We start from the raw sequence: 14,789 nt of genomic DNA on the forward strand, positions 1-14,789 counted from the left end.
TCTCTGAGTCTGAGCGGTCGTATCTATGCGCCTGATTCTTAGAATCAGTTACGCATAGATTTCTATTAGATCCAACCGGCGTAAGTCTCTTACGCCGTCGGATCTTAACTGCATTTTTACGCTGGCCGCTAGGGGTGTGTACGCTGATTTACACCTAGAAATATGTAAATCAGCTAGATACGCAAATTCACGAACGTACGCCCGGCCGACGCAGTACAGATACGCCGCTTACGTTAGGCTTTTCCCGGCGTAAAGTTACCCCTGCTATATGAGGCGTACATGCGGCGTACCAATGTTAAGTATGGACGTCGTTCCCGCGTCGAATTTTGAAAATTTTACGTGGATATTCCACGGACGGCGCATGCCGACAAACAGTAAATAGTTTAACACAAGGTCATTGCAAATCTGTAAATTTTCCCAATCAGGTTCTTTTAATAGTTCGCTTTCTCTGCTACTAAAACTTGTACTCTCTGTCCTTACCCTCCATCCTGATTGTCTATTGGAGTCCTGGGTAATTTCCTCCATCCCAGATGACCATGCTTAAACCTTGTCCATTCATGATCCATACAACTGGTTGTGGCAGATGTTTTTTTTAAATCTGAGTGAGTGATCCATTCAACATTTTTGACCCAGTCTCTTGTATTCTAGCCATGGCCAGAGGATGCCCTTGAGAGAGTGGCTGTAAAGTTCTTGGAGACGTTGGAAATGACCGATCCTGAGCGCCAGGAAGTGGTTCCAATCTGCAAATACTTCCACACATCAGCCATAGGGCTATCAGACAAGTAATTATTTACCTTTTGAATATTTTGTATAATCCTTATGGAGCACAAAGACCTTGATCAGAAAAACTGATATTGTTTTGAATCCTAAAGTGGAAAAATTATATAACTCAAATGTAACTGCACTAGGTAAAATCAAGCTCCCCCTAATCTTTTTATACTAATAAATGAAATGAAATTTAATAAATATAACTCAATATATACTTTCAATATATTCTGCATTTGTTAATAGTCATCAAGTGTCCATCAAATTATGTACTGCTCTGTGCTTCTACTTGTACTCCAGATTCACTTAGATTCTTCTGTAAAGACAAATCATCCGTGTGCCACCACCTTTACCACAAACCACTCCCAGGATCCCCATGACCTTATATCACAATATGGGTCATACACAGTGGCGGCTGGTGCTAAACTTTTGGGGGGGGGGGGGTGGGTTGTAAACACCCCCCCCAGGTCCGCACTCACCCCTCCACCACCGCGGCTGCCCCAGCTTCTCCTCCTGGCCAACCTGGTCTTCTTTAAATCCGCCTACTGTCCTGATTGGCCCGGAGGAGAAGCTGGAAACCGATAGCGAATATTGATTCGCTAGTGCCACAAGTGGGTGGGTTCGGGGCGCAGAGCCCAACCTTTTTTAAGCCAATTAAAGCCTCAGGCCCTAATCATGTGTTTTTGAAAAGAAATCCTCGGAAGCATTGAACTTCATTTTTCTCTGCACGTCGTTGTGTTTTACGTCACCGTGTTGGACACGATCGGATTTTTAACCGATGGTGTGTAGGCAAGACTGATGAAAGTCAGCTTCATTGCTTTCATCGGATGAACGGATCGTGTGTACGGAGCATAAGAGATTATGGATTTACAGGTATCAAGTATGAGGACAGTTATGACAATATCTAAATAATATAGTACTAAGAATCACGGTGGTGCTTTTATCAAAAAATTGATTAGGAGACTGGAGAATAAAGTTTATTAACGACTTTTAACAGTACAAAAAAACAATGCACATTTCAAAGTATTACATCTATACAATACCATCACAGAATACAAAGTAGAATAATGTTCTTGTACATAGCCAAAGCAGGTATATAAAACAGATTGAACCTCTTTGCGTGGGCTTGGGTGAGGACCTGGCAGCCACGGGGGGGGGGGGGGGGGGGGGCACGGGTGGCTCCGTCTCCTGGGATGCAGCTTGTTCCCTATGGGGCTCCCGGGGGAATGGGGATACCTGGGCTTCTCCCTTTGTGGTAAGGCATACTCTTGCATGGCATGGTGGCTGGGTTCATGCCTGGGTCCGGGCAATGGGGACACGCTGATCCACTTAATGCTCTAAGTTAAAGATTGCTGTTGTGTAAGGTTTACATGACCTGGGCTTCGGTGCCGGGCTGTACTGTTTATTTTACTTTATCTTCAAGCACCTTGTCCTTTTGTCTATTTTATTGCTGTTCTCATTTTAAAATCTTAATAAAACTTTTGAACGAAAACAGATTGAACCTGAGATGTCTTTAGTTGTTGTATATCACAGTGTATGCAGGAGATCCACTTTAAGGCTACTTTCACACTGGGGCGGTGAGCGCATCGGCGGTAAAGCGCTGCTAGTTTTAGCGGCGATTTACCGTCAATTTAGCTGCGCTTTTCGGACACTAGTGGGGCGCTTTTAACCCCCGCTAGTGGCCAAAGAAGGGGTTAATACCGCCTGTGTGGCACCGCTGGCGAAGCTCTTTGCAGGCACTTCGGCAGCCCTGTCCATTCATTTTAATAGGCAGGGTGGTTGAGGAGCGATCAAAGATGCTGCTTGCAGGACTTTTTGTAACATCCTGCAAGCGTACCGTGACCGGAGATACGCTGTACAGGCGCTTTGCAGGCGCTATTTTTAGCGCTAAAACGCTTGTAAAGCACCTCAGTGTGAAGTGCCCAAAAAATGTATATTGTAACATTTTCTAAAGTTGCTAATTGTAGCTGAAATATCTTCTTCCATTTACAGGTTTTTGAGAGAACTGGGGAGACATAATTATGTGACCCCCACCTCTTACCTGGAGTTGATTGCTGCTTTCCGTCAGCTGCTCTCCCAGAAGAGGGACACGGTGATGAAGGCAAAGAAGAGATACACTAATGGTTTAGATAAGTTGGCTTTTGCTGAATCACAGGTAAAAATGCATAATGGTCAATATACTATTCTAGCAGTATGTTGGGTAGATGGTAGAAGGCTTACTGTCTACAGTGGAACCTCGGTTTAAGAGTAACTTGGTTTGAGAGCATTTTGCTTTGCGAGCAACTTTTTTTTTTTTAATTCTGACTCGGTTTCAGAGTGTTGACTTGCAAGACGAGCAGAATTCAAGCTAAATAGGCCTGCAGTACCTCATTTGGCCTGAGGTACAGGGGCGCAGGAGCCGAGAAAAGTCGAACATTGGCCTGCAGTACTTCTTTTTTCTTGAGGTACTGGGGCGCAGGAGCCGACCCGAAGTGTCCTCGGGCCTTTTTCGGCCACCTCTGGCTGCATTTGGTATTGCATCCCATTGAAGTCAATGCGGAACAAATTATTTTAGTTTCCATTGACTTCAATAGGAAAACTCGCTTTGATATGCAAATACTTTGGATTACGAGCATTCTCCTGGAACGGTTTGTGCTCGTAATCCGAGGTTTAACTGTATTTGTAGTTTGTTTTGTGTTTCTTTTCCTTCGGATCAAGCCATGCAAATACTGTATGTGCGATATATAAACCACATCACAGTTTACAAGTGCAAACAAAGAACTGCCTTTGTCTTCAGAGATGTAGATAAAATAAAAATAAAATACATGAAATGCTATTGCATCACCCCTTTGGCTTGCCCATACCTAGCAGGAAGCAGTTCACACTGTATCCCTCTGACTCTCTCATGTGAAATAGCAGATCTGGGCAAAAGGCTCTATTCACACCCAAGTGATTTGCAGCGATGGCTGCAGCCGCTTGTTTTTTTTAGCTTTTTTCTTTTCAATTGAGCATTTGTGGAGGGGCACCGTTTATTTAATTGGGCCTCCCCCTGCTCCAAAAAACGCTCAAAAAGAAGCTCATGTACCAAATCTTGGCACAGAGCCAGGAGCGTTTGCGGTCATGATTTATGCCGCGATTGTACTGCGATTTGACACTCGACAATTGCGGAAAATTTCCACTAATAAAAAAGAAATTGCATTGCAAATGCGTTTTTTTGCGATTTCTGGAATCGCAGGCAGAATTGCAGGGATTGCGCCAGCGATACAGAAGGCCCAGGTGTGAATGGAGCCTAAGAGAAATAGTGACACTTGTAGGCATTAGATGAAGGAAGCAGCAATGATATTGAACAGGAGGCTAAGTGCACAGCTACATTTCATATTATACTGTATGTCACAGCTTGTATCCAAGTACCTTACATTAGGGTTGTCCCGACATCACTTTTCTAGGACCGAGTACAAGTACCGATACTTTTTTTCAAGTACTCGCCGATACCGAATACCGATACTTTTTTTAAAATGTGTCCCCAAATGCAGCCATGTCCCCCCACAAATGCAGCCATGTCCCCCCACAAATGCAGCCATGTCCCCCCACAAATGCAGCCATGTCCCCCCCATATGCAGCCATGTCCCCCCCATATGCAGCCATGTCCCCACACATATGCAGCCATGTCCCCCCATATATGCAGCCATGTCCCCCCATATATGCAGCCATGTCCCCCATATATGCAGCCATGTCCCCCATATCCCCCATATAAGCAGCTATCTCCCCCCCATATAAGCAGCCATGTCCCCCATACCTAGATGCCACCGCGGCCGCAACGCCGCATCCTGCCGCATCCCGCCGCTTAATTAAGATGGGAGGGGAACATTACAGCTTTCATTTGAATAGCTGTAGTGTTTCCCGCTGCGCCACGTATAGACACTCCCCCTTGCGGCGCGGCGGGAAACACTACAGCTATTCAAATGAAAGCTGTAATGTTCCCCGCCCGTCTTAACTAATGGGGTGAGTATTCGGCCAGGCATCGGGGGCATTTGCGGGAGTACAAGTACTCCCGCAAATACTCGGTATCGGTCCCGATACCGATACTGGTATCGGTATCGGGACAACCCTACCTTACATGCAAGCTTACTACTCATTAGTAACCATAGGTGTGCACAGCCTATTGCATTAGGGTGTGTACCCCCAAACCTTCAACACATATGCGTTTGACATATTTACCGGCCTCTTCCCCGCTCGCCATTCTGAAACAATGGGGGAAAGGGGGAGCAAGGGAGCACATGGGGGACCCGGGCAACAGAAGGAAATAGAACAGGGAAAGAAGGGGTGCCATATATTAGCACCGATCCCCTATATTTCCCTCCTGTGGCAGCTGAATGTTGACAAAAGGGAGAGAAAGGGAGAAGCCTACTTACAGCTGCTGCAGGAGGAAAATACACATTGGTTCAGTAAATTCCACCCCCACCACCTCTCCTGTCCATGTTCTGAGGGTCGGCAAGGATGGATTGTGGTTTACCTATCACCTGTCCACCATTGACAGGTTGTAAACCCCAGGATTAGGGTGTGCCCAGGCACACCTGGTACACCCCTCGCGCACGCCTATGTTAGTAACATTAGTTTCAGTATATTGCAGAATATTAACATGTGTGCTTTATTTAGGTTGGAGAGATGAAGACGGAACTGGTTAAATTACAGCCTGAACTGGAAGAATCCAAAATAAGAAATGCTGAAATGATGAAGGTTAATAAATAACTAACAAGTGTGATGTAAAGAGAGAGAAGAAATCAGTGTTATAGGACTTTGTAGAATTCAAATATTACCATACTGTGTGATTTTCATTGAACTATCATAGGCTTATTAGGAAATACCATGTTGTACTCATTTTGTATTTATCTAACCCAGTGTTTCTCAACTCCAGTCCTCAAGGCGCCCCAACAGGTCATGTTTTCAGGCTTCCCATTATTTAACACAGTTGATTTGATCCGTTTCACTGCCTTAGTAATTACCACAGCTGTTTCATCCGAGGGAAATCCTGAAAACATGACCTCTTGGGGCGCCTTGAGGACTGGAGTTGAGAAACACTGATCTAACCAAATGTAGGATTTATTACCCTTTTATTTGCTGGAAGAGTTAATACATTTTATATTTGTTTAATGTGGACCTTTCTGAACTAAATACTGTTCTTGGCAACCAGCTACATTACATTTTTAGTATTCCTAGTGCATTATGGGAAATCAAAGTGCTAATACTAACTGCCTTTTGTGCGAAAAAAGACACTATTAGCTAGATTCACAAAGAGTTACGCCGGTGTATCAGTAGATACGCCGTCGTAACTCGGAATCGAAGCCGTCGTACATTTAAGTGTATTCTCAATTTGAGTTACACTTAAATGTAGCTAAGATGCGACTGCCTGCGCCGTCGTATCTTAGCTGTCTAGTTCCGCCGGCCGCTAGGGGCGTGAACGCTGATTTACGCCTAGAATGCGTAAATCAGCGAGATACGCCGATTCACGAACGTACGCTTGCCCGTCGCAGTAAAGATACGCCGTTTACGTAAAGCGGTTTCCGGCGTAAAGTTAGTCGAACAAATAGCTGGCCTAGCCAATGTTAAGTATGGCCGTCGTTTCCAAGTCGAAATTTGAACATTTTACATCGTTTGCGTAAATCGTCCGTGAATGGGGCTGGACGTAATTTACGTCCACGTCGAAACCAATACGTCCTTGCGGCGTACTTTGGAGCAATGCACACTGGGATATGTCCACGGACGGCGCATGCACCGTTCGTTAAAAAAACGTCAATCACGTCGGTTCACCAGTCATTAACATAAAACACGCCCCCCTGTTCCACATTTGAATTAGGCGCACTTACGCCAGCCCATTTACGCTACGCCGCCGTAACTTAGAAGGGAAGTGCTTTGTGAATACAGCACTTGCCTCTCTGACTTATGGCGGCGTATCGCAAATACGATACGCTATGCCGGGTCAAATTTACGCCGCCATACCTGAATCCAGCTATTTGACTGTTTGATAAGATGTTTTATGACTGAGGCACAACAAGGACCTCCCTATTTTCATGGCAAAGATTAGGCCATGTTAGATCTAACTGGATGATATTTGCGTGCATTAGTTTTACTCTAATGCCGCGTACACACGATCGGACATTCCGACAACAAAACCGTGTAAAATTTCCGACGGATGTTGGCTCAAACTTGTCTTGCATACACACGGTCACACAAATGTTGTCAGAAATTGTGAAAGTCAAGAACCCGGTCACGTCCAGCACGTACGACAGCACAATAAAATGGAAGTTCCATACCAAGTGCGCTACCCTTTGGGCTCCTTCTGCTAATCTTGTGTTAGTAGAATTTTGATGAGAGACAATTCGCGTTTTTCAGCTTTGTGCTTTTCGGTCCATTTGTGCTTGTGGATTCGTATCTGTGTGAATATCAGCTACAAAACAACTTCATTTTTCTAGCATTAGAAAGAAGAAAAGAATGCGCTGCGTTAAAAGATAAAAAAAATTTGCAGCGTGACAAATTTGCTATCTCCATTACGAATGCTAGTTTTACCAGACCGAATGCTTTCGTCTCGTACTTGATTTAGAGCATGCATGGCATTTTGTTTGTCGGAATTGTCTACACACACTCGAGTCCAGCCTCATAGCTAGAACTAGAAAGCACCTAGCAACATGGGTTTGCATACTATATGTACTTTGTCCCATGGGGAACAGAACAGTAAAAAATGTATAATGATAGTTTATCTTTATATACTGGAAAGGTAGGTTAATATGTGTCTTGCCTTCTTAAAACACCTAACCCAGGCTTTCAAATATCCTATTTTTTTTCACCTGTACAGGTTATAGAAAAAGAGTCTGCAGAGGTGGAAGCAATGAGTAAAATAGTTCGAACAGATGAGGAAGTGGCCACCCAGAAAGCCAGCGAAGCCCAGGCCTTGAAAAATGAGTGTGAGAGCGATCTTGCAGCGGCTATCCCAGCCTTGGAGGAGGCCATGTCTGCTCTGAACACTCTTAAGGTAAGAGTTTACTATGATGTGAAGGTTCTGATATCGGGACAAAGACTGGATATATGGTTATGTATTAATTTAGGTAAGTTGTTTAGAATTCCATTTTTTAAATAAAGCAATAGTTAATCAGTGCCCCATGATAAAAAAAACTGTATATAATCAGTTTGCCCATTTGCAACCTATCAATTAGACAGTTAGGACAAAACTGGAAACTCTGGATTTGTAATGATGTTCTATGGCCTGCTGGTCTTGTTTTAAGGAAACATGTGGGGAATGATCTGGGTGTTCTGGTAGATCATAATCCTGAAGTGTTTGTTAACCCCCCCAAAAAATATACAGATCCTGCTCCCTTGAAAACAGATTCTAAATTGTAAAAAAAAAAAACTGAACCTGGCACTTCCTGTATCCCCTCTCTGCACTGACCACGAAAATCAGGGCTGCTCAGCCCTGACCACCGTGGTCAGATTACATCCCTGCATCATTCGCTTTTGTCCCCTCTGCTCTCCTCTCTCCCCCTCAACCCCTTCTTCCCGCCTGTCATCTTCCTCTCTGTGTCTGTCTCTGGCCTGGCCCTGCCCCCCCGCTGCTGTTATTGTAAAATAAAAACCTAAATTTGTCACTGCCAGCCCCTCTATTAGAGGCTGGCATAGCACACTATGTAAGTAGTTTTCAAAAACGAGTGTTCCAAATACCGAATTTGAGCTATCTTCAGGCCAGTCACCTGACTCGTGGCCGCTTTACAGCTACGATACAGAGCATCTGCGGAGGAAACGAGCGGCCACATGATCTCCTCAGCTGACATCAGAGAGAGATCATGGCCCCTCGCGTAGAAGGCATCCATCGGAGCTGCTAAGCGGCCACGAGTCATGTGACTGGCCTGAAGACAGCTCAAATTCGGTATTTAGAACGCTCAATTTCGAAAACTGCTTACATAATGTGCTATGCCAGCCTCTAATAAAGGGGCTGGCATAGTCTTATATAAATGGGCTAACAAACCCTTTAATAATAGCATGCAATGCCAAGCTGCAGCTACCAAAGCAAACAAAAGCCTTTCTTGTTTTAAAAGAGGTATGGACTGCAGAAAGAGAGAGAGCGAGATCATTTTGACCCTGTACAAATCATTAGTAAGACCTCTTCTGGAATATGCAGTTTAGTTTTGGGCGGCAGTTCACAAAGGATTTTGGGAACTGGAGAAGGGCAAAGAGAGAAACCAAACTAATAAGGCCTCGTACACACGACCGAGTTTCTCGGCAAAAACCAGCAAGAAACTTGCTGGGAGATATTTTTTTGCCGAGGAAACCGGTCGTGTGTACATTTTCGTCAAGGAAACTGTCGAGAAACTCGACGAGCCAAAAAGAGAGCATGTTCTCTATTTCCTTGACGGGAATGGAGAAAATTGGCTTGTCGAGTTTCTCAACAGCCTAACAAGGAACTCGACAAGGAAAACGATGTGTTTCGCCCGTCGAGTTCCTCGGTCGTGTGCACGAGGCTTAAGAGGAATGGAGGAGCTCAGCTATGAGGAATGATTAGAGGAACTGAATCTATTCTCTCTGGAGAAGAGGAGCATAAGGGGGGATATTACCATCATGCATAAATTCAAGTGGTCCATATAGTGAACTTGGTGTAGTTTTATTCACTTTATGATCTTCACAGAGGACAAAAAGGCACTCTTTAAGTCAGGAGGAAAAAAGATTTATTCTCCAAATACGGAAAGGCTTCTTCACAGTAAGAGCTGTGAAAATGTGGGATAGACTCTCTCAAGACCTGGTTCTGGCCAGCTAGTAGATTGTTTTAGGAAAGGCCTGGATTCTTTCCTAAAGCACATAATATAAATGAATACTAATATTTATAGGTTGATCCAGGGAATATCTCATTGGCCCAGATTCAAGAAGCAATTGCGCCCGTGTAACCATAAGTTACACGGCGCAATTGCTTACTTGCTCCGGTGTAACGAGTGCTCCTGATTCAGGAACCTCGTTACACCGACTGCAGCCTAAAATCTGCGCGGCATAAGGCTCTTATGCCTCGCAGATTTTAGGCTGCATTCTTGCGTGTGCCGCTAGGGGGCGCTCCCATTGTGATCAGCGTGTAGTATGCAAATTGCATACTACCAACTGATTCACAAACTTGCGCGGGCCCCGCGCAAGCCAGGTACGGAGTTTCCGTACGGCAACTTTAGCGCAAGGCTGCCCTTTCTAATAGCAGGGGCAGCCAATGCTAAAGTGTAGCCGCCGCTCCCGCGCTGTGAAATTTGAATTTCACGGTGTTTGTGTAAGTGATTCGCCACTTGTGTAAGTGGACGCCATTCACGTTCACTTTGAAGCAAATGACGTCCTTGCGACGTCATTTGCCGCAATGCACGTCGGGAAAGTTTCCCGACGGAGCATGCGCTGTACGCTCGGCGCGGGAGCGCGCCTAATTTAAATGATTCCCACCCCAGGCGGGATCATTTACATTGCGCGCGCTTACGCTGGGCAATTTTGCCGGCGCGCCCTCGCAATTCACAGAGCTACTGCTCCGTGAATCGAGGGCAGCGCAAAATATTTGCGTGGGCGCAGGGCAAAATCGTTGCCCTGTGCCCGCGCAAATATAGCGCAATTCTACCTGAATCTGGGCCTCTGGCTCTTAGGGGATCAGGAAGGAATTGTTTTCCCTGCTGGAGCAAATTGGATCCTGTTTTTATGAGATTTTTTGCATTTTTCTGGATCGATTGTGGGTATTGGATGGTGTATCTGGAGGTTTTTTATTTGTGTGTGTTTTTTTTTCTCTGTTGGTTAAACCGGATGGACTTGTGTCCATGTAAAGCTAACTATGTAAAGCTAACAGTTGCTTATAACCATTGTGCATCTAGTCCACCAAAGTTAATGTTAAAATGTTCCAGGGATTAGGTAACAGTGGATCTGGCATTGCTGACTTTTAAATGTTGCTGATGAATTTTACATATATGTATCATTTTAGCCATCAGATATCACTATTGTTAAAGCAATGAAGAATCCTCCTTCGGGTGTAAAACTTGTCATGGAAGCTGTTTGTGTCATGAAAGAAATCAAACCAGAGAAAGTAAAGGATTCAACTGGAACTGGGCAGAAGGTAAATGTATTTGATGTGTCTGTGTCAATGTACTTTTCTCATTGTGTTATCACGAAGATTGTCTGAAGGAAGACGCATACTTGTTGCTTTTCGCACCCTAAATTCAAATTTTCATTCCCCCATATTAAATTTGAAACTTGAATAGAGCTTAATAAATGATTTGGCTCAGTGCTAAACTGTCTTCTTTGTATATACCAGTACATATCTATTATTAGGCATAGTCACTCTATATTAGATATTCTCATTAATATTTGAAAATAAAATAAGACTCTTGGATTTTGCAGATCGTTGATTATTGGGGACCTAGTAAGAAACTTCTGGGAGATATGAATTTTCTGAGAGACCTACGAGAATATGACAAAGATAACATTCCGGTAAGTTTAAACAACACATCATAATATGTTAGTGCAAGAATTAAAGGAACTTTTCATTTTCCTTGCTCGTGCCTTCCTCTTTCATTTAATTCAATTTGAAATGTATAGGTTAGCTACAAGGGCTAATACCGATTATCTAATGCAGGGGTCTCCAAACTTTTCAAACAAAGGGCCACTTTATTGCCCTTCAGACTTTAGGAGGGCCGGATTGGGGCCAGCAAGGGAAGAAAAAGTCACGGGCCCAGCATCGGTGAAAACATATATGGCCTCAGGGTTGGTGGTCAATAGGAAGATGAGTATTCCCCCTATTAGTAGGAGGAATAGTATCCTATCATTGGTATCAGTGGATAATATAGTGCCCCATTGTTGGTGTCAATGGGAGGAATAGTGTCTTATGTCAGTGGAAGAAATTGTGCCCCAAGGGCCTGATAAAGGCTAGCAAAGGGCCACAGTTTGGAGACCTCTGATCTAATGCGATCACTCTGCCTAATTGCTTGAGGTATACTGTATCTCAGTGGCGGCTGGTGTGTTTTTTTTGGGGGGGGTTTGAGGGGGGCGGCAAACAACCCTTCCCACGCTGTCTGTCGGGTCACCCACAACATTTCCCCCTCCCCCTACGGGCGGCAGCTTCCATCGACGGCTTTAACCATGCATCTCATCCCTCCTCCTTCTCCTGCGCATCCAAAAGGATCGCCTATCCTTTCAGCCAATCGGATGATTGGCCAGGGGGAGGATCAGTGTGATAATAGCGAATATTTATTCGCTATTGTCACACAACTAAGTGGGCTCTGGTTCTCTGCGCCACAAGCCCACCCTTTTGTGAAGCCTATTAAAGCCTCTGGCTCTAATCATGTGGTGCTTTAAAGCAAAAGTCCGGCGCCCTGCATGTACATTAGGGGGCTGGATGCATGGTTGGGGGGGCAGCACCCATGCACCCCTAATTTCATATATTGAACCGTGTTCATATTGGCAGTCAAATAACTGGTGCTTATGAGACGCTTTTTCATTTTTAAACTACTATTAGATATTTTATAGTTACCTCCATTAAGTACCAAAATGATTTTGCTTTGGAAGAAACAAATACATTTTCTTCTTCTTTGTCTGCAGGTATCAGTGATGCAAAAGATCCGAAGTGAATACATCACCAATCCTGACTTTGATCCAGCTAAAGTGTTGAAAGCTTCATCTGCAGCTGAGGGGTTGTGCAGGTGGATTCTAGCCATGGAAGTCTATGATAGAGTCGCAAAGGTATTCAACGGGCAAAACTCTATTAGTATAGTGATAGTACTTTGATGTATATTGTATATGTAATGATCAGCAAGGGCTACAGGAAGGGTCAGTGTGGTTTGTTGTTGTTTTTTTTTTTTTTATTCAATTAAAAGAGGACATAACAACAATACAAGACAATCAAAAACTCCAGGTAATATTCCTGAATTAAAGTGGTTGTATACCCATATTGGACACTTTTACCTACAGGTAAGCCTATAATAAGGCTCACCTGTAGGTAAAATTATTATCTCCTAAACCTGTACGGATGGAGAGGGGCAGACTAACAACAGACAGGGGACATAACATGCAGAGTGAAAAGCAATACATATTCAAATTCTCAGCTCCCTCCACATATTTTCCATGGGATTAAGGTCTGGAGACTGGTTAGGCTACTCCAGTACCCTAAAGTGCTTCTTCTTGACCCACTCCTTTGTTGCCATGGCCATGTGTTTTGGGTCATTGTCATGCTGGAATACCCATCCATGACCCATTTTCAATGCCCTGGCTGAGGGAAGGAGGTTCTCACCCAAGATTTGATGGTACATGGCCCCATCCATCGTCCCTTTGATGTGGCAAAGTTGTCCTGTCCCCTTAGCAGAAAAAAACCCCCAAAGCATAATGTTTCAACCTCCACGTTTGACGGTGGGGATGGTGTTCTTGGGGTCATAGGCAGCATTCCTCCTCCTCCAAATACGGCGAGTTGAGTTGATGCCAAAAAGCTTGATTTTGGTCTCATCTGACCACAACACTTTCACCCATTTCTCCTCTGAATCATTCAGATGTTCATTAGCAAACATCAGACGGGCCTGTACATGTGTTTTTTTGAGCAGGGGGACCTTGCGGGCACTGCAGGATTTCTGTCCTTCCTGGCGTAGTGTGTTACCAATTGTTTTCTTGGTGACTATGGTCCCAGCTGCCTTGAGATCATTGACAAGATTCTCCTATGTAGTCCTGGGCTGATTCCTCACCGTTCTCATGATCATTTAAACTCCATGAATTGAGATCTTGCATGGAGCCCCAGACCGAGGGAGATTGACAGTAATTTTGTGTTTCTTCCATTTGCAAATAATCACACCAACTGTTGTCACCCTCTCACCGAGCTGCTTGGCAATGTTTTTTTTTAGCCCATTCCAGCCTTGTGTAGGTCTACAATCTTGTCCCTGACATCCTTGGACAGCTCTTTGTTCTTGGCCATGGTAGAGAGATTGGAATCTGATTGATTGCTTCTGTGGACAGGTGTCTTTTATACAGGTAACAAGCTGAGATTAGGAGCACTCCCTTTAAGGGAGTGCTCCTGATTTCATCCCGTTACCTGTATAGAAGACACCTGAGAGCCAGAAATCTGGCTGACTGATAGGGGATCAAATACTTATTTCACTCATTAAAATGCAAATCAATTTATAACTTTTTTTGAAATGCGTTTTTCTGGATATTTTGTTGTTATTCTGTATCTTACTGTTAAAATGAACCTACCATTAAAATTATAGACTCATCATTTCTTTGTCAGTGGGCAAACGTACAAAATCTGCAGGGGATCAACTACTTTTTTCCCTCACTGTATATCTTTTGGTTTAAAGCAGGGGTAGGCAACCTCGGCCCTCCAACGGTGGTGAAACTACAAATCCCATCATGCCTCTGCCTCTAGGAGTCATGCCTGTGATTGTCCGGGTCTTGCAATGTCTCATGGGACTTGTAGTTTCAAAACAGCTGGAGAGCCGAGCAGGGGCGTCGTTAGGCCCGGGCTAGGAGGGCTGGAGCCTCGAATGTGACCCCGAAAAGCCCAGAGTCTCAAAAAGGCACCATACAATATTTAGCCCCGAACGCCGCCGAGCAGGGACCGCCTTCGGGAGCCTGCAGAACATATGATGGACATCCCAGTGGTCCAATGCCGGGACCGTGGGATGTGTGACATCCATCATACGCGCCGCCGGCTCCAGAAGGTGGGAATTTCCAATCCCGCAGCCGCTGCCGCCACAGCCACATCACAACACTGAGATCCCCGCTCGGCGCTGAAGCAGGACTCAGGAGAGATCAGATCAGGGCAGCGGAGGAGCGATCGGGCAAGTCCGAAATCTGCCACTGACTGCACCGATGAAGAGGAGGGGGATGAGGATGACCGGAGAAGCCCGCTGCACTGGGGTGAGTGTTGATTACCTGACCTGAGCTGTGCTGGTGCTGGGGGCGGATTGTTGGCAGAGTGAAGAGCTCGGTGTGTCTGATCATGGGCATCGGAGTGTGGAACAGGAGGCAGAAGGGTCTTCTCCATACCGCCTTGTGCCTGCTGGCCGTGCAGG

At 44.9% G+C, this 14,789-nt stretch overlaps 1 protein-coding gene across 1 annotated transcript in view; it reads left to right on the forward strand.

Moving 5' to 3' along the window:
• Positions 1-14,789, forward strand: part of DNAH12 (dynein axonemal heavy chain 12) — a 156,725-nt gene that overhangs the window by 87,795 nt on the left and 54,141 nt on the right. Inside the window, exons 42-48 of the mRNA XM_040359238.1 lie at positions 649-782; positions 2,758-2,920; positions 5,401-5,481; positions 7,595-7,771; positions 10,721-10,852; positions 11,137-11,226; positions 12,334-12,474. Of these exons, the coding sequence (XP_040215172.1) occupies positions 649-782; positions 2,758-2,920; positions 5,401-5,481; positions 7,595-7,771; positions 10,721-10,852; positions 11,137-11,226; positions 12,334-12,474 (918 nt within the window). The remainder of the gene's footprint in view (positions 1-648; positions 783-2,757; positions 2,921-5,400; positions 5,482-7,594; positions 7,772-10,720; positions 10,853-11,136; positions 11,227-12,333; positions 12,475-14,789) is intronic.

The sequence above is a fragment of the Rana temporaria genome, chromosome 7 (assembly GCF_905171775.1).
Source record: "Rana temporaria chromosome 7, aRanTem1.1, whole genome shotgun sequence".
Classification (NCBI taxonomy): domain Eukaryota; kingdom Metazoa; phylum Chordata; class Amphibia; order Anura; family Ranidae; genus Rana; species Rana temporaria.